This window comes from Schistocerca nitens, chromosome 12 (genome assembly GCF_023898315.1).
Source record: "Schistocerca nitens isolate TAMUIC-IGC-003100 chromosome 12, iqSchNite1.1, whole genome shotgun sequence".
In the NCBI taxonomy this organism is placed as follows: domain Eukaryota; kingdom Metazoa; phylum Arthropoda; class Insecta; order Orthoptera; family Acrididae; genus Schistocerca; species Schistocerca nitens.
Genome location: NC_064625.1, coordinates 133,214,767 through 133,234,895, shown reverse-complemented (window position 1 = coordinate 133,234,895; position 20,129 = coordinate 133,214,767). Strand labels below are relative to the sequence as shown.

Genomic DNA, 20,129 nt, shown 5'->3' with positions numbered 1-20,129 from the left:
GGTGTAGAAAAAGTATATACAGTTTTAGAAGTTTATGAAGTATGGGATTTTAAAAATAAAAGCAATATGCTGTTTAAAAATTACATGAAAGACTTTATGAAAATAAAATTAGAAGCTAGTTCACATAATTTTGAAAGTGCCGAAGAATACATAAAAACAGTTAAAGAGAAGTTGGATATTTACTTAGATCGTGATAGAATAAATGAAAATCCTGGGAAACGAGCTGTTGCTAAGATATGTCTTATTTCATTATGGAGCAAATTTGGACAAAGGAGAAATATGAGTCAAACAGAATGTGTAACCAATTTACAACGCTTCTATGAGATACTGTTGGATGATCGATTAGATAACTTAGATGTAAATTTTATTACAGAGGAAATGGTTCAGATGAGGTATAATTTCAAAGATTATTATGGGGAAAACATAGCAGCTACGAATATCTTTATACCTGCATTCACTACATCAAATGCAAGATTTAGATTGTATGATATGTTACATAAATTAGGAGAAAATGTCATATATTTTGATACTGATTCTGTAGTATACATGGATGATGCTAAAAAATTGTTGAAACAGGCTGTCTGTTGGGTGAATGGACAGATGAATTCGGAAATATTTGGATTACAGATTGGGCTTCAACAGGTCCAAAAAGTTATTATTATGAGAAAAATGATGGAAAAACAGAAATGAAGGTAAAAGGGTTAACTTTAAATTACAAAAATATTCAAAAGTTGAATGGTCAATCGATGATTAGATTAATTGAGAACGAAGTGAAAGAAAAGATACAGTTAGAGTACAATCAGATAACAAGAGATGTTGATACTAAAAATCTAGTCAATAAAAAGGTTGAGAAAGAATTCTCATTTCAGTAAGATAAAAGAATTGTTCTAGATAACTATGATATGGTGCCTTATGGTTATTGAAAATGATTTATTGTATAACAAATTTTAATAAGTTTAAAATTTTAATCTACATAAAGGTTCAATAAAATAATAGATAACTGGAACTTCCAATTTTTAAAGATGGTGACATTAAACTAAAATATAAAGGAATGATAACAAATTTCATGAGATGGAGTTTGTTGTGTAACTTTGAAAATTTTTACTTTTTGTGGCTTGCATCTGTTTAGTAAGTAAGTGACTAGTTGAACAGTTTATAAGAAAATAAGAGTTTTGTAAGAAACTAAGAGTTCATAAGAAAAATAAGAGTTTTGTAAGAAAATAATATTTTGTAAGAAAATAAGAGTTTTGTAAGAAAATTAAGAACATCATTAAATTATCTGCGACTGCGCTCAATCCGCCCACTTACTGCTCCACCCTGAAACCTGTGATGTCGAGGTGCATATCCGACGAGTAATTGCACATTACTCTTGTGATCTGGCACATTGTGGCTTATTATATTAGTGATTGGGAATAACGTCAATCGCATTATTATTTACAGAAGTTTGAGTTGGGCCTTCGAAGCCTGTCCCTCGTCCTTGAAAATTTAATCCCAAATAGTAAATAGTCAAATAACATATGAAGGGCTTATTTCAATAGTGGTACAAATTCATTGCCCTCACTTTTCTGCCTATAATGCTTCTAAAATTAATGATCCAAGGAAACAGAAAGAAAGATTCATCTCTAGCAAGAAGCCATATGCTTGAATATTTCTGGTATCTAAACTGCAGATTTTTCAGCGCTCATTTAACTTTAGGACTCTTTATCTCAAGATGAACAAAATTGTACTTGTACCACTATTGAAATAAGCTCTTCGTATTAAATTCACTACAACTTCATGAAAATGCACTTGGTATTTTTTTCATTATACACTACTTGCCATTAAAACTGTACACCAAGAAGGAATGGAGATGATAGAAGGGTATTCATCGGGCAAATATATTACACTAGAACTGACACGTGATTACAAAAAATGGTTCAAATGGCTCTGAGCACTATGGGACTGAACTTCTGAGGTCAATAGTCCCCTAGAACTTAGAACTAGTTAAACCTAACTAACCTAAAGACATCACACACATCCATGCCCGAGGCAGGATTCGAACCTGCGACCGTAGCGGTCACTCGGTACAAGACTGCAGCCCCTAGATCCGCACGGCCACTTCGGCCGGCACGTGATTACATTTTCACGCAATATGGGTGCATAGATCCTGAGAAATCAGTACCCAGAACAACCACACCTGGCCGTAATAAAGGCCTTGATATGCCTGGGCAGAGCTTGGATGGCATGTACAGGTACAGCTGCCCGTGCAGCTTCAATACGATACCACAGTTCATCAAGAGTAGGGACTGGCGTTTTCTGACGAGCCGGTTGACCAGCCGTTTTCAGTTGGTGAGAGGTCTGGAGAATGTGCTGGCTAGGGCAGCAGTCGAACATTTTATGTATCCAGAAAGGCCCGTACAGGACCTGAAACATACGTTCGTGCATTATCCTGCTGAAATGTAGGGTTTCGGAGGGATCGAATGAAGGGTAGAGCCACGGGTCGTAACACATCTTAAATGTAACGTCCACTGTTCAAAATGCCGTCAATGAGAACAAGAGGTGACCGAGATGTGTAACCAATGGCACCCCATACCATCACGCCGGGTGATACGCCAGTACGGCGATGACGAATACACGCTTCTAATGTGCGTTCACCGCGATGTCGCCAAACACGGATGCGACCATCATGCCGCTATAAACAGAACCTGGATTCATCCGAAAAAATTACGTTTTGACATTCGTGCACCCAGGTTCGTCGTTGAGTACACCATTGCAGGCGCTCCTGTCTGTGATGCAGCCGTGGTCTCCGAGCTGATAGCCAATGCTGCTGCAAACGTCGTCGAACTGTTCGTGCACATGGTTATTGCCTTTCAAACGTCGCCATCCGTTGACTCAGAGATCGAGACGTGGCTGCACGATCCGTTACAGTCATGCGGATAAGATACCTGTCATCCAGACTGCTAGTGATACGAGGCCGTTGGGATCCAGCACGGCGTTCCGTGTTACCCTCCTGAACCCACCGTTTCCATGTTCTGCTAACAGTCACTGTATCTCGACCAACGCGAAATGTCGCGATACGATAAACCGCAATCGCGATAGGCTACAATCCGACCTTTATCAAAGTCGGAAACGTGATGGTACGCATTTCTCCTCCTTACACGAGGCATCACAACAACGTTTCATAGGCAACGCCGGTCAACTGTTATTTGTGTATGAGAAATCGGTTGGAAACTTTCCTCATGTCAGCACGTTGTAGGTGTCACCACCGGCGCCAGCCTTGTGTGAATGCTCTGAAAAGCTAATCATTTGCATATCACAGCACCCTCTTCCTGTCAGTTAAATTGCGCGTCTGTAGCACATCTTCGTGGCGTAGCAATTTTAATGGTCAGTAGTGTTTTTCCTCTCAGATGTTATATAAATAAAATAAAGTGACCACTGATGAAAAAAAGTAGTTATAAAAAATTAGTGTTAGCTGCATTCGAACCCTCGCCTCGTCCACGATCCTCTCGCAAAGCGCAAGCAGTAACCACTTTATTGATGTTCATCTCATTTTGTTCGTTATTGTTCGTTGTATTTGTTCATTCAAGTTCATCGGTGATCCATTCACTCAGTTTTCATCGTTACAGAGTGCAGTTAACCCTCACAGCGAACAAGCTAAGCTATTGTGCCGGCATTACTCGGAGTTGTGACAACCAGAATCTTCGCATAGATGCGTCAGTTACGTAACAGACGTGCAAAACTTCTCTTGCGATTTCCTCTGAATTGCCAGAGTAATGAACCTTACTGCATGTACAGTACGTTGTTTAAATGGCCAACTAAAGTTGTACAAAGTTTGAAGTAAATCCGTGATTCCAGCATTGTATCCTCCCCTTATAAGATACGTGAGGTGCGTAGTTGCTTCCCCCTGTCGGTGGAGTACATAAGTTATGATGTTCACCAAGCTGCAGTCTTCTACACTCCTGGAAATGGAAAAAAGAAAACATTGACACCGGTGTGTCAGACCCACCATACTTACTCCGGACACTGCGAGAGGGCTGTACAAGCAATGATCACACGCACGGCACAGCGGACACACCAGGAACCGCGGTGTTGGCCGTCGAATGGCGCTAGCTGCGCAGCATTTGTGCACCGCCGCCGTGTCAGCCAGTTTGCCGTGGCATACGGAGCTCCATCGCAGTCTTTAACACTGGTAGCATGCCGCGACAGCGTGGACGTGAACCGTATGTGCAGTTGACGGACTTTGAGCGAGGGCGTATAGTGGGCATGCGGGAAGCCGGGTGGACGTACCGCCGAATTGCTCAACACGTGGGGCGCGAGGTCTCCACAGTACATCGATGTTGTCGCCAGTGGTCGGCGGAAGGTGCACGTGCCCGTCGACCTGGGACCGGACCGCAGCGACGCACGGATGCACGCCAAGACCGTAGGATCCTACGCAGTGACGTAGGGGACCGCACCGCCACTTCCCAGCAAATTAGGGACACTGTTGCTCCTGGGGTATCGGCCCAGGACCATTCGCAACCGTCTCCATGAAGCTGGGCTACGGTCCCGCACACCGTTAGGCCGTCTTCCGCTCACGCCCCAACATCGTGCAGCCCGCCTCCAGTGGTGTCGCGACAGGCGTGAATGGAGGGATGAATGGAGACGTGTCGTCTTCAGCGATGAGAGTCGCTTCTACCTTGGTGCCAATGATGGTCGTATGCGTGTTTGGCGCCGTGCAGGTGAGCGCCACAATCAGGACTGCATACGACCGAGGCACACAGGGCCAACACCCGGCATCATGGTGTGGGGAGCGATCTCCTACACTGGCCGTACACCACTGGTGATCGTCGAGGGGACACTGAATAGTGCACGGTACATCCAAACCGTCATCGAACCCATCGTTCTACCATTCCTAAACCGGCAAGGGAACTTGCTGTTCCAACAGGACAATGCTCGTCCGCATGTAGCCCGTGCCACCCAACGTGCTCTAGAAGGTGTAAGTCAACTACCCTGGCCAGCAAGATCTCCGGATCTGTCCCCCATTGAGCATGTTTGGGACTGGATGAAGCGTCGTCTCACGCGGTCTGCACGTCCAGCACGAACGCTGGTCCAACTGAGGCGCCAGGTGGAAATGGCATGGCAAGCCGTTCCACAGGACTACATCCAGCATCTCTACGATCGTCTCCATGGGAGAATAGCAGCCTGCATTGCTGCGAAAGGTGGATATACACTGTACTAGTGCCGACATTGTGCATGCTCTGTTGCCTGTGTCTATGTGCCTGTGGTTCTGTCAGTGTGATCATGTAATGTATCTGACCCCAGGAATGTGTCAATAAAGTTTCCCCTTCCTGGGACAATGAATTCACGGTGTTCTTATTTCAATTTCCAGGAGTGTATAACTGTTATCCCCTGCGCACAATACAGCACGTTCGTCGTGAATCCGTCGTCTTGAGTCTGTAATAAACTTTTCGCGAGGAACTGATATTGTATAAATAGCTACGTTTCCAATTACTTTGTTTATACGGTATGCCACTCGTTTTTTATAAGTAGAATTCGATAAATTGCAGAATGAAAAACTCAAGAGCCAAAGAAACTGGTACATCTTCCTAATATCGTGTAAGGCCCCCGCGAGCACGCAGAAGTGCCGCAACACGACGTGGCATGGACTCGACAAATTTCTGAAGCAGTGCTGGAGGGAACTGACACCATGAATCCATAAATCCGTAACAGCACTAGATGGTGGAGATCTCTTCTGAACAGCACACTGCAAGAAATCCCAGATATGCTCAACAATTTCCATGTCCATGTCGCCAGCGGAAATGTTTAAACTCAGAAGAGTGTTCCTTGAGCCACTCTGTAGTAATCCTGGACGTGTGTGGTGTCGCATTGTCCTGCTGAATTGCGCAAGCCTGTCGGAATGCAGAATGGACATCGTTGGGTGCAGGTGATCAGACAGTATGCTTACCTCCGCGTCACCTGTCAGAGTCGTATCTGGACGCGTCAGGGATCCCATATCACTTCAACTGTACACGCCCCACCTCATTACTGAGATTAAAGAGCCTCCACCGGCTTGAACAGTCCCCTGCTGAAATGCAGGATCCATGGATTCATAAGGTTGTATCCATACCCGTACACGTCCATCTGCTTCATTCACTTTGAATCGATACTCGTTCGACCAAGCAGCATGTTTCCAGACAACAACAGTCCAACGTCGGTGTTGATGGGCCCAGACGAGGCGTAAGGCTTTGTGACGTGCAATCATCAATGGTACACGAGCGGGCCTTCGGCTCCAAAAGCCCACTTCCATGATGTTTCTTTGAATGGTTCGCACGCTGATACATGTTAATGGCCCAGCATTGAAATCTGCAGCAATCTGCGGAAGGGTGGCAGTTGTCTCATGGTGAACGATTCTCTTCAGTCATCGTTGGTCCTGATCTTGCAGGATCTTAGAGATCTGATATTTAACCGGATTCCTGATATGTCCATCTGCTCCATACAATTTGAATAGATACTCGTTCGACCAAGCAGCATGTTTCCAGACAATAACAGTCCAACGTCAGTGTTGATGGGCCCAGACGAGGCGTAAGGCTTTGTGACGTGCAATCATCAATGGTACACGAGCGGGCCTTCAGCTCCAAAAGCCCACTTCCATGATGTTTCGTTGAATGGTTCGCACGCTGATACTTGTTAATGGCCCAGCATTGAAATCTGCAGCAATCTGCGGAAGGGTGGCAGTTCTCTCATGGTGAACGATTCTCTTCAGTCATCGTTGGTCCTGATCTTGCAGGATCTTAGAGATTTGATATTTAACCGGATTCCTGGTATGTCCATCTGCTCCATACAATTTGAATAGATACTCGTTCGACCATGCAGCATGTTTCCAGACAACAACAGTCCAACGTCAGTGTTGATGGGCCCAGACGAGGCGTAAGGCTTTGTGACGTGCAATCATCAATCGTACACGAGCGGGCCTTCGGCTCCAAAAGCCCACTTCCATGATGTTTCGTTGAATGGTTCGCACGGTGATACTTGTTAATGGCCCAGCATTGAAATCTGCAGCAATCTGCGGAAGGGTGGCAGTTCTCTCACGGTGAACGATTCTCTTCAGTCATCGTTGGTCCTGATCTTGCAGGATCTTAGAGATTTGATATTTAACCGGATTCGTGATATGTCCATCTGCTCCATACAATTTGAATAGATACTCGTTCGACCAAGCAGCATGTTTCCAGACATCAACAGTTCAACGTCGGTGTTGATGGGCCCAGACGAGGCGTAAGGCTTTGTGACGTGCAATCATCAATGGTACACGAGTGGGCCTTCGGCTCCAAAAGCCCACTTCCATGATGTTTCGTTGAATGGTTCGCACGCTGATACTTGTTAATGGCCCAGCATTGAAATCTGCAGCAATCTGCGGGAGGGTGGCACTTCTGTCACGTTGAACGATTCTCTTCAGTCGTCGTTGGTCCTGATCTTGCAGGATCTTAGAGATTTGATATGTAACCGGATTCCTGATATGTCCATCTGCTCCATACAATTTGAATAGATACTCGTTCGACCAAGCAGCATGTCTCCAGACAACAACAGTCCAACGTCAGTGTTGATGGGCCCAGACGAGGCGTAAGGCTTTGTGACGTGCAATCATCAATGGTACACGAGTGGGCCTTCGGCTCCAAAAGCCCACTTCCATGATGTTTCGTTGAATGGTTCGCACGCTGATACTTGTTAATGGCCCAGCATTGAAATCTGCAGCAATCTGCGGGAGGGTGGCACTTCTGTCACGTTGAACGATTCTCTTCAGTCGTCGTTGGTCCTGATCTTGCAGGATCTTAGAGATTTGATATTTAACCGGATTCCTGGTATGTCCATCTGCTCCATACAATTTGAATAGATACTCGTTCGACCAAGCAGCATGTTTCCAGACATCAACAGTTCAACGTCGGTGTTGATGGGCCCAGACGAGGCGTAAGGCTTTGTGACGTGCAATCATCAATGGTACACGAGTGGGCCTTCGGCTCCAAAAGCCCACTTCCATGATGTTTCGTTGAATGGTTCGCACGCTGATACTTGTTAATGGCCCAGCATTGAAATCTGCAGCAATCTGCGGGAGGGTGGCACTTCTGTCACGTTGAACGATTCTCTTCAGTCGTCGTTGGTCCTGATCTTGCAGGATCTTAGAGATTTGATATTTAACCGGATTCCTGGTATGTCCATCTGCTCCATACAATTTGAATAGATACTCGTTCGACCAAGCAGCATGTTTCCAGACATCAACAGTTCAACGTCGGTGTTGATGGGCCCAGACGAGGCGTAAGGCTTTGTGACGTGCAATCATCAATGGTACACGAGCGGGCCTTCGGCTCCAAAAGCCAACTTCGATGATGTTTCGTTGAATGGTTCGCACGCTGATACTTGTTAATGGCCCAGCATTGAAATCTGCAGCAATCTGCGGAAGGGCGGCAGTTCTCTGACGTTGAACGATTCTCTTCAGTCATCGTTGATCCTGATCTTGCAGGATCTTAGAGATTTGATATTTAACCAGATTCCTGATATTCACATTAATGGTCGTACGGGAAAATCCCCACTTCATCGGTACCTCTGAGGTGCTGTGTGCCATCGTATATGCGCCGACTATAGAACCACGTTCAAACTCCCTTGAATCTTGATAACCTGCGATTGTAGCAACAATAACCGATGTAACAACTGCGCCAGAGACTTGTTGTCTTATACAGGCATTTCCGACCACAGCGCCGTATGCTGCCTGTTTACATACGTCTGTATTTGATTACGCAGGCCTGTACCAGTTTCTTTGGTGCTTCATTGTATATCACTTTATGAATCACAAATAATTTCCCTTCTTAACACGTTCACAGAAAGTAAATAAAATGAACACTTGCGTGTTTGCGTATTTACTATTACACTAGTTCGCAGTTACACGTGCAAATAGCCAGGGATTTCTAATTAAGATCTTAACCGACACCGACCGACACAGACAACATGTCTGTCCTCAGAGATCTGATCTTATAGCCTAATCAAGTTGGGCGCGACCCGAAGATCCCCGAACATTGGAATGAGAGCCTAGTATTGAGAAATGCCTTTATATGAAATGCATATACATTCGCCGTTTAGTTTTCCTAATGTTAATAACAGAAGTTTATCATTTGTGCGTGCTACGTTTGGGGCATTATAGGCAGGGTCCTCAAGCCAGCTCCGGACTTTGACGATCTAAATCGCAAATAGGGCAGAATTTCGCACGAATCCCTCAAGACATTCTGTCACCCTTCAATCAATGGCGAGTCGAATAACTGCTTGCAAAAGGCCAGAAGTCGACCAGTGCTTCATTCACTTGCTCAGTTTCTGGAGATCTCTCTCTTGAATTCATCAAGAATTATTTCTCCAATTGTAATTATTTCTTTGTCTGTACATGTACAGCACATCTATCGATATCCGTTCTATTCGGGCGATCCTTTCATGATTTTGCACTAGCATTAAACTACTGAGATAGTAGCGTCATTATGTGCATGAAACGAAGAGACCGGGCTGGGTGGCCGAGCGGTTCTAGCCACTTCAGTCTGGAACCGCGCTACCGCTACGGTCGCAGGTTCCAATCCTGTCTCGGGCATGGCTGTGTGTGATGTCCTTAGGTTAGGGTTAGTTAGGTTTAAGTAGTTCTAAGTCTAGGGGAGTGATGACCTCAGGTGTTAAGTCCCATAGTGCTCAGAGCCATTTGAACCATTTGAAACGAAGAGCAGGTGAATGGAAAGACAACTTTTGGCCTTACCAAATCAAGGTCTTGCCCGTTTGCTGGAGAAGTTAGCAGCCATGCCTTCAGGGGAACGGAGGGGCATCTTCTGGACAATTTTCGATAACTTTACCAGACCTTAAATTCTGTATACTATTTCCAGTTTGTACCCAATACAGGCAATGTTTGCATATGTATCGACAAGTTGTCCTGTGTTCGTACGTTCATATGAGGCAGTAAACCTCAGAAGCACACCGAGGTGACAAAACTCATGGGATATCTGCTAATATTGTGTCGGACATCCATTTTCCTGGTGTGGGGCAGCAACTCGGCGTGGCATGTACTCAAAGTGTCGTTGGAAATCTCGCCTCTATAGTCACCCATAACCGCGGAAGTATTACCAGTGCAGGATTTTGTGCACAAATTCGCCACTCGATTATGTCACATAAATCTTCGATGGGATAAATGTCGAGTGATGTACGCGGCCAAATTATTCGCTCGAATTTTCCAGAATGTTCTTCAAACTAGTCGCGAACAATTGTGGTTCGATGACACGGCCCATTGTCACTCATTAAAATTCCATCGTTATTTGGGAACATGAAACCCATGAATGGCTGCAGATAATCCCGAAGCAGACGAACATAGCCGACCGCGGTGGCCGAGTGGTTCTAGGCCCTTCACTCCGGAACTGTGCGACCGCTACGGTCCCAGGTTCGAATTCTGCCTCGGGTACGGATGTGTGTGATGTCCTTAGGTTAGATAGGTTTAAGTAGTTCTAAGTTCTAGGGGACTGATGACCTCAGATGTTTAGTCCCATAGTGCTCAGAGACATTTCGACGAACATAACCATTTCTAGTCAACGATCGCTTCAGTCGGACTAAAGACCCCACCAGATTGGCTGTAAACACAGCCTACACACTATGGCGCCGCCACCAGCTTACACAATGCCTTGTTCGCAACTTGGGTCCTTTGCTACACCACTGGCCATTAAAATTGCTACACCACGAAGATGACGTGCTATAGACGCGAAATTTAACCGACAGGAAGAAGATGCTGTGATATGAAAATGATTAGCTTTTCACAGCACTCACACAAGGTTGGCACCGATGGCGACACCTACAACGTGTTGACATGAGGAAAGTTTCCAACCGATTTCTCATACACAAACAGCAGTTGACCGGCGTTGCCTGGTGAAACGTTGTTGTGATGCCTCGTTAAGGATGAGAAATGCGTGCCATCACGTTTCCGACTTTGATAAAGGTCGGATTGAAGCCTATCGCGATTGCGTTTTATAGTATCGCGACATTGCTGCTCACGTTGGTTGAGATCCAATGACTGTTAGCAGAATATGGAATCGGTGTGGTCAGGAGGGAAATACGGAACGCCGTGCTGGATCCCAACGGCCTCGTATCACTAGCAGTCGAGATGACAGGCATCTTAACCGCATGGCTGTAACGGATCGTGCAGCCACGTCTCGATCCCTGAGTCAACAAATGGGGACGTTTGCAAGACAACAACCATCTGCACGAACAGTTCGACGACGTTTGCAGCAGCATGGACTATCAGCTCGGAGACCATGGCTGCGGTTACCCTTGATGCTTCATCACTGACAGGAGCGCCTGCGATGGTGTACTCAACGACGAACCTGGATGCACGAATGGCAAAATGTCATTTTTTCGGATGAATCCAGGATCTGTTTACAGCATCACGATGGTCGCACCGGTGTTTGGCGACATCGTGGTGACCGCACATTGGAAGCGTGTATTCGTCATCACCATACTGGCAAATCACCTGGCGTGATGGTATGGGGTGCCATTGGTTACACGTCTTGGTCACCTCTTGTTCGCATTGACAGCACTTTGAACACTGGACGTTACATTTCTGTTGTGTTACGACCCGTGGCTCTACCCTTCATTCGATCATTGCGAAACCCTACATTTCAGCAGGATAATGCACGACCGCATGTTGCAGGTCCTGCACGAGCCTTTCTGGATTCAGAAAATGTCTGACTGCTGCCCTGGCCAGCGCATTCTCCAGATCTCGCCAATAGAAAATGTCTGGTCAGTGGTGGCCGAGCAACTCGCTCGTCAATATACGTCAGTCACTACTCAACGACGAACCTGGGTGCACGAATGGCAAAACGCCTTTTTCTCGGATGAATCCAGGTTCTGTTTACAGCATCATGATGGTCGCATCCGTGTTTGGCGACATCGTGGTACCGCACATTGAAGGTGTATATTCGTCATCACCATACTGGCGTATCACCCGGCGTGATGGTATAGCGTGCCACTGGTTACACGTCTCGGTCACCTCTTGAACGATGGACGTTGTAGTTGGTGGGGAGGCTTGCGCGCCTCAGCGATACAGATAGCCGTACCGTAGGTGCAACCACAACAGAGGGGTATCTTTTGAGAGACCAGACAAACATGTGGTTCCTGAACAGGGGCAGCAGCTTTTTCAGTAGTTGCAGTGGCAACAGTCTGGATGATTGACTGATCTGGCCTTGTAACACTAACCAAAACGGTCTTGCTGTGCTGGTACTACGAACGGCTGAAAGCAAGGGGGAAACTACAGCCGTAATTTTTCCCGAGGGCATGCAGCTTTACTGAGCATGGACAGCTGCATTAAACCAGTCTCCAGACTGAAGACCACAACAACAACAAGTCTTGATGAAGTGAGGTATCGTGTTGAAGCTGCATGGGCAGCTGTACCTGCACAAGCCATCCAAGCTCTGTGTGACTCAATGCCCAGGCGTATCGAGGCCGTTATTATGGCCAGAGGTGGTTGTTCTGGGTCCTGATTTCTCAGGATCTATGCACCCAAATTGCGTGAAAATGTAAAGACATGTCAGTTCTAGTATTACATACTTTATCCAATGAATAGCCGTTTATCATCTGCATTTCTTCTTGGTGTAGCAATTTTAATGGCCAGTAGTGTACGAGCGGTCTTCGCCACACTTAAACCGTAACATTAGCTCTTAGCTATTGAAATCGACACCCATCTGACCAGGCCACAGTGTTTTTATTCTTCTAGGATCCAACCAGTGTGGCCACGAGCCCAGGAAAGGCGCCAAAGAAGATGTCGTGTTGTTACCAAAATCGCTCACACTGGACGCCTGTGGCTATAGCCCATTAATACCGAATTTCGCCGCATTGTCCTGATGGATGCTCTTTTCGTACGCCCCACATTGACTGTTGTGGTTATTTCACGCAGTGCTGCTTGTCTGTTAGCACCGACAGTTCTACGCAAACGCCGCTGCTCTCGATCGTTAAGTGGAGGCCATCGGCCACTGCATTGTCCATGCTGAGAGTTAATGCCTGGAGTTTGGTATTCTCGGTACACCCTTGACGCCGTGGATTTCGGAATACTGAATTCCCTAATGACCTCCGTAATGGAATGTCCCAAGCGTTTAGCTCCCACTAGCATTTCGCGTTCAAAGTCTATTAATTACCGTCGTGCGGCCGAAATCACGGCGGAATCCGTTTCACATGAATCATTCGAATACAGGTGGTAGCTCCGTCAATGCACTGCCCTCTTATACCTAGTATAGGCGATACTACCGCCGTCTATATATGTACATACCGCTACCCATGGCAGTTGTCGCCTCAGTGTATTACTTACCTACTACAGTAACTCTCCTTACTAACTCCTTGTTACTTTTGTCAGCAGCCTGTCCTGCTATCCTCACGAGCAACTATTACAGTTGAAACTTCCTGGCAGATTAAAACTGTGTGCCCGACCGAGACTCGAACTCGGGACCTTTGCCTTTCGGGCAAGTGCTCTACCATCTGAGCTACCGAAGCACGACTCACACCCGGTCTCACAGCTTCACTTCTGCCAGTATCTCGTCTCCTACCTTCCAAACTTTACAGAAGCTCTCCTGCGAACCTTGCAGAACTAGCACTCCTGAAAGAAAGGATGTAGCGGAGACATGGCTTAGCCTACCGAAGCAAGACTCACGCCCGGTCTCACAGCTTCACTTCTGCCAGTATCTCGTCTCCTACCTTCCAAACTTTACACAAGCTCTCCTGCGAACCTTGCAGAACTAGCACTCCTGAAAGAAAGGATATAGCGGAGACATGGCTTAGCCACAGCCTGCTCTCACAGCTCACCGGGCGTGAGTCGTGCTTCGGTAGCTCAGATGGTAGAGCACTTGCCCGCGAAAGGCAAAGGTCCCGAGTTCGAGTCTCGGTCGGGCACACAGTTTTAATCTGCCAGGAAGTTTCACATCAGCGCACACTCCGCTGCAGAGTGAAAATCTCATTCTGGAAACATCCCCCAGGCCGTGGCTAAGCCATGTCTCCGCTATATCCTTTCTTTCAGGAGTGCTAGTTCTGCAAGGTTCGCAGGAGAGCTTCTGTAAAGTTTGGAAGGTAGGAGACGAGATACTGGCAGAAGTGAAGCTGTGAGAAGGGGTGTGAGTCGTGCTTCGGTAGCTCAGATGGTAGAGCACTTGCCCGCGATAGGCGAAGGTCCCGAGTGCGAGTCTCGGTCGGGCACACAGTTTTAATCTGCCAGGAAGTTTCATGTCAGCGTACACTCCGCTGCAGAGTGAAAATCTCATTCTGGAACTATTATAGTTCTCAAAATGTGAGATAACAATTTCTTTACATGTCTTTATTTCTGCTGTCGACAGATTCATCCGTCCCACGGCGTGTGCTACATCCCATATGGTGGCAGAGAGATAGGCAAGAGTGAGTACGAGGTGCTGATCACAAATTAGTCTGCGCGGGAATAACAAGATGTGTGCTCTCATTTGTACCACTTTGTTTCTGTAAATAAACTGCCATTTTTATACACTTACATGTGTGTTTCCTTCTTTTTTACTGTTTCTCCCTGACATGCATTTATTGCTAGCTCGTAACACAGTGGTAGCTGATTATTTCAGACATTTTAGACATGTGTTTGTGTGAGTGTGTGTGTTGTGTGTGTGTCTGTGTGTGTGTGTTTGTGTGTGTGTATGTTTACGAATCTATAGTACGATCCATATGAACTACTACAATTAGTCATAAACCTGATCTAATAATGGGAGCCCGCATCTCGTGGTCGTGCGGTAGCGTTCTCGCTTCCCACGCCCGGGTTCCCGGGTTCGATTCCCGGCGGGGTCAGGGATTTTCTCTGCCTCGTGATGGCTGGGTGTTGTGTGCTGTCCTTAGGTTAGTTAGGTTTAAGTAGTTCTAAGTTCTAGGGGACTTATGACCACAGCAGTTGAGTCCCATAGTGCTCAGAGCCATTTGAACCATAATAATGGGAGTTGTTTGGAAGTTTGGGAGCTAACAAACATACGAGGTTCGTGCAATAAGTCATGCGCCATATTTTTTTTTCTCAGAATATACAGGGTGTTACAAAAAGGTACGGCCAAACTTTCAGGAAACATTCCTCACACACAAATAAAGAAAAGATGTTACGTGGACATGTGTCCGGAAACGCTTACTTTCCCTGTTAGAGCTCATTTTATTACTTCTCTTCAAATCACATTAATTATGGAATGGAAACACACAGCAACAGAACGTACCAGCGCGACTTCAAACACCTTGTTACAGGAAATGTTCAAAATGTCCTTCGTTAGCGAGGATACATGCATCCACCCTCCGTCGCATGGAATCCCTGATGCGCTGAAGAAGCCCTGGAGAATGGCGTATTGTATCACAGCCGTCCACAATACGAGCACGAAGAGTCTCTACATTTGGTACCGGGGTTGCGTAGACAAGAGCTTTCAAATGCCCCCATAAATGAAAGTCAAGAGGGTTGAGGTCAGGAGAGCGTGGAGGCCACGGAATTGGTCCGCCTCTACCAATCCATCGGTCACCGAATCTGTTGTTCAGAAGCGTACGAACACTTCGACTCAAATGTGCAGGAGCTCCATCGTGCATGAACCACATGTTGTGTCGTACTTGTAAAGGCACATATTCTAGCAGCACAGGTAGAGTATCCCGTATGAAATCATGGCGGTGAATCGAGGAAGTACAGTACATACTGACGAAACTAAAATGAGCTCTAACATGGAAATTAAGCGTTTCCGGACACATGTCCACGTAACATCTTTTCTTTATTTGTGCGTGAGGAATGTTTCCTGAAAGTTTGGCCGTACCTTTTTGTAACACCCTGTATTTACTGTTAAGAGTCAGAATCTGGTGACAATATACATCAACATGCCTTGTCAATGTCCTATTTTTCTACGTAGCCTCCATCACGTACTCTAGCCATACAGCAACGTTGTGGAAGAGCGTGCATTCTCTGTTGGTGAAAGCTCTTGTCCTGTAGGCGTAGCCATGTTTTCAATGCATGACTGACACTCTCCTCATCTTCAAAGTGTTTTCCCCATAGAGAATCTGTAAGCAGCCAGAAGAGATGGAAATCCGAGGGTGCCAGTTATGGATTGTAGGGTGGATGAGGCAATGATGTGCAATCTAATTTGACAATGTGTTCCCGGGTTCTCAGACTTGTGTGTGGCCGAGCATTATCGTGTTGGAGCAAAGCTTTCTGCCGGATTATTGTCCGATCGAACACGTCGGAAACGGTTCTTGAGTTTATTCACTCTTCAAGTATGCTTCTGAATTGATGATTCACCCTCTTGGCATCACATCCTCGGTAATGACGCCATCCCAATCCCTGAAGACTGTCACTGTTACTTTTCCGGTGGAGGGGACGGTCTAGAATTTCTTCTTTTGTGGTGGATGAGTATGATGCCATTCCATGGACTGCTTTTTGTTTCTGGCGCAAAGTTGTGCACCGAGCTTTCGTCCCCCTTAACTGTCCGTGGCAGAAAGGCCTCCCCATCAGCCTCAAAACGCTCCAACAATTCAGATAAAATGGCCTTTCTTTCAATCTTGTCGGCATTCGTACAGTCCGTCGTGAGCACCTCTTTGAATATCCGAGAGTCTCGATCATTGCGGACGCACTTCCAGTGCTGATCGGCAACTGTAGAGCCAATTGTCGAGTTGTGATGCGCCGGTCGCCACGAATAATGGCATCCGCACGATTCAGCACGTCTGGAGCAGTGGCTGTGACAGGACGTCCTGAGCGTGGCTGACCGTGGAGCTCTGTTTCTGCATTTCCTGAGGCTGTGCTGCCAAAAGCAGGAGTTGGTCAACAAAAATATCGCCCAAATGGCTGCATTTCTTAAAGAAAAACTGCTTATATTTCATCAATAGTAGCCCTGATGGCGAAATGTCGCCTGATCTGGTCACCTGGGAGGTTCTCAACTATGAAAACCAGTTCTGATGCGGAACGCTGAGGAAGGGTTTGTGAAGAGCGGAAGGGGTATGTGACGATAGCACATTCTATAGTTAGATCGTTTCAAAAAGATTTTTTTTCAGCGTGCTGCTTGAATTAGACCCAACCGACTGCACCTTGCAACTTCTCCTCCCCCCCCCCCCCCCCCCCTGCACTTTCGTCCAAAATCTATTTACGCCTTTGTAACACTGAAACAACTGAAACCAGCAATTCCATGCAAAATTAAATCTTAAAATACGCACGCATTCATGAACTGTCAATTGACTCTTTTGTTGCGATGCGTTTTTGTTGTGTAGATAGTTCCGCGTAGTCAGCGCGCCGGCCGAAGTGGCCGTGCGGTTAAAGGCGCTGCAGTCTGGAACCGCAAGACCGCTATGGTTGCGGGTTCGAATCCTGCCTCGGGCATGGATGTTTGCGATGTCCTTAGGTTAGTTAGGTTTAACTAGTTCTAAGTTCTAGGGGACTAATGACCTCAGCAGTTGAGTCCCATAGTGCTCAGAGCCATTTGAGCCATTTTTGTAGTCAGCGCGTACACAACTTTCCCACTAGAGCGCGCCCCGCTAAGCACAACAGCGCAAGCACAGCGCTCGTCCGTCTCCGCACTAAGAGATGGCGCTGCCTTAGAGACGGACCAAATTCTGCTTCCGCCGATCCACGTATTAATATGTAACGCAGCCAATGAGATTGCTGCTAACGTAGAACCTTTTCTCCTCGCGGGTCACACTCGCGCAGTGATACCTGAATGCGCGAGGTATTATAACGAGTGTACAGACCTCCGATTAGTCAGTCTGCATTTGTCTGCACCAGTCCGTACCTGTCTGCATTAGTCTGTACCAGTCTATAGTCAAGTTTCAGTTTGCACCTGAGAAGATTACCATATTCCTGTACATAGCCATGAAGAGAAATGTATAGACACTTTGTCAAGTTTCAGAGATATGTGAGAATAAGATTAACGTACCAAGACCAAAGGAACTTCACATTGTCAATTGTAAACAGCATCCAGAATTAAGTTACGTAATTTCTATGGTTGTTATTATTTTAATAAATGTGTGTGAAAATTAATCAAGTTCTGTTTAAAGTTGGTCACCGTCAATCTGCTACTCTAAGCATGCAAGTGGCATTTCTATCGTCTGACCTAACGGCAGAAGATAAACACGCCACGATAAGACCACGAGACATATTGCTGACACTCGCCTACTTCGTTAGAGCGACAAGTCAAATAATCTGATGGTGTGTGTACCGAAGGTCTTACAGTACGCACACCACAATATCATTATAATTAACATATAATTAATAGGTGCATACAAGTACACACAGATTTGTCTGTGATGCCCAAAACTTGAGTTGGTCAACAAAAATATCACCCAAATGGCTACATTTCTTAAAGAAAAACTGCTTATATTCTATCAATAGTAGCCCTGATGGCGAAATGTCGCCTGATCTGGTCACCTGGGAGGTTCTCAACTATGAAAACCAGTTCCGATGCGGAACGCTGAGGAAGGGTTTGTGAAGAGCGGAAGGGGTATGTGACGATAGCACATTCTATAGTTGGATCGTTTCAAAAAGATTTTTTTTTCAGCGGGCTGCTTGAATTCGACCCAACCGACTATTTCTATCTACATCTGAATCCCGCTCCAGCTACTGCCGGGTCTGGGTGCTGACGAGTCCTCTCCGTTTGGCTCGGTCCTCCCACCACTTTTCTTCCTCCACTTGCTGCCAGGTCACACCTCTCCTGTCTACAGATATTCTCACTCCCGTTTTCCACCGTGTTCTTGGGCGCCGTCTGGGTCTTTTCCCATCCATCTTTAGTTCTTCCATAATATTGGGGAGTCTCTGCCCATGCATCCTCTTAACATGCCCATACCATCTTAATCTCTTTCTTTCAATTTCTCCTCTCATACTTGTTTAAGGTCCTTTCAAATCTCTACATTCCTTACCCTGTCCATTATTGTTTTTCCCTTAACTGCTCTGAGAAATTTCACTTCCCCTGCTTGCAGTCTGCTCCAGTCCCTTTCTGTCAGTGTCCATGTTTCTCCACCATAGGTGACAATAGGAAAGTAATAATCCTTATACATAAGGAGTTTTGCTTTTTCTGAAACTTCCTCATTCAAAATCAGGTGTTTTATAGTTTGGTAGTAATGGCCTTCCTTCTGTAACCTCCTATTAATTTCGTCAGTTATTCTTCCATCCCTAGATATTTCACTCCCTAAATAAGTGAAACTTTCTACCACTTTGAGCGGTTCTCCATTCAAGGTTAATATTTCCTTTGATCCCTTTCCCTCTTCCAAATAACATTACCTCACTCTTATCTTTATTTATTTTTAATCCATACCTTTTCATTATTTCCTTCCACGCATCAAGCTGTAACTGTATATCTACCTCTTTATCACCCAACCGACTGCCCCTTGCAATCTCTCCTCCTTCCCCCCCCCCCCCCCCCGCCATTTCGTCCAAAATCTATTTACACCTTTATAATACTGTAACAACTGAAGCCAGCAATTCCATGCAAAATTAAATCTTAAAATACGCATGCATTCATGAACTGTCAAATGTCTGCAATCAAAGGAAAAATATGCAATGTCAGAATTGACTCTTTTTCTTGCGCTGCATTTTATTTGGCTTTAAAACAATGTACAACAACCAGTTTTTCCAAATTCCCCACCGACCTGGGGTACCTCTAGGTGTCGGGTCGCTGAGCTTGGGAGACGAGGTGGCGGAAATCCATTCGCAGGCGACCTCGAAAATGGTTGTCTGTGGTTTCCCATTTTTAATTTAGACGAATACCGGGGTTTTCCCCTTACTATAAGCCACAGCCATTCCTTTCGGGAGGACGACGGTTCAATCCCGTCTCCAGCCATCCTGATTTAGGTTTTCCGTGATTTCCCTAAATCGTTTCAGGCAAATGCCGGGATGGTTCCTTTCAAAGGGCACGGCCGATTTCCTTCCCCATCCTTCCCTAACCCGAGCTAGCGCTCCGTCTCTGATGACCTCGTTGTCGACGGGACGTTAAACAACACTAACCTAACCTAACCACCCCATTCCTTTCGAATGTCCTTCTTTCCTGACAGATTACGATTCCCTTAGACATGCAGCCCCTATGCTATCTCTTTATTCACATGAAGTGTTGAGTGCTATTGACATGGGATTTAAGATCGATTCCGTATTCCTGGATTTCCGGAAGGCTTTTCACACTGTA

At 46.0% G+C, this 20,129-nt stretch overlaps 1 protein-coding gene across 1 annotated transcript in view; it reads left to right on the top strand.

The window, feature by feature from the left end:
- The window catches only part of LOC126215198 (uncharacterized), a 76,689-nt gene extending 62,189 nt beyond the window's left edge, over positions 1 to 14,500 (top strand). The window contains exon 4 of the mRNA XM_049941863.1: positions 14,334 to 14,500. Coding sequence (XP_049797820.1) covers positions 14,334 to 14,420 — 87 coding nt within the window. The 3' untranslated portion in view covers positions 14,421 to 14,500. The remainder of the gene's footprint in view (positions 1 to 14,333) is intronic.
- The last annotated feature ends 5,629 nt before the right edge of the window (positions 14,501 to 20,129 follow it).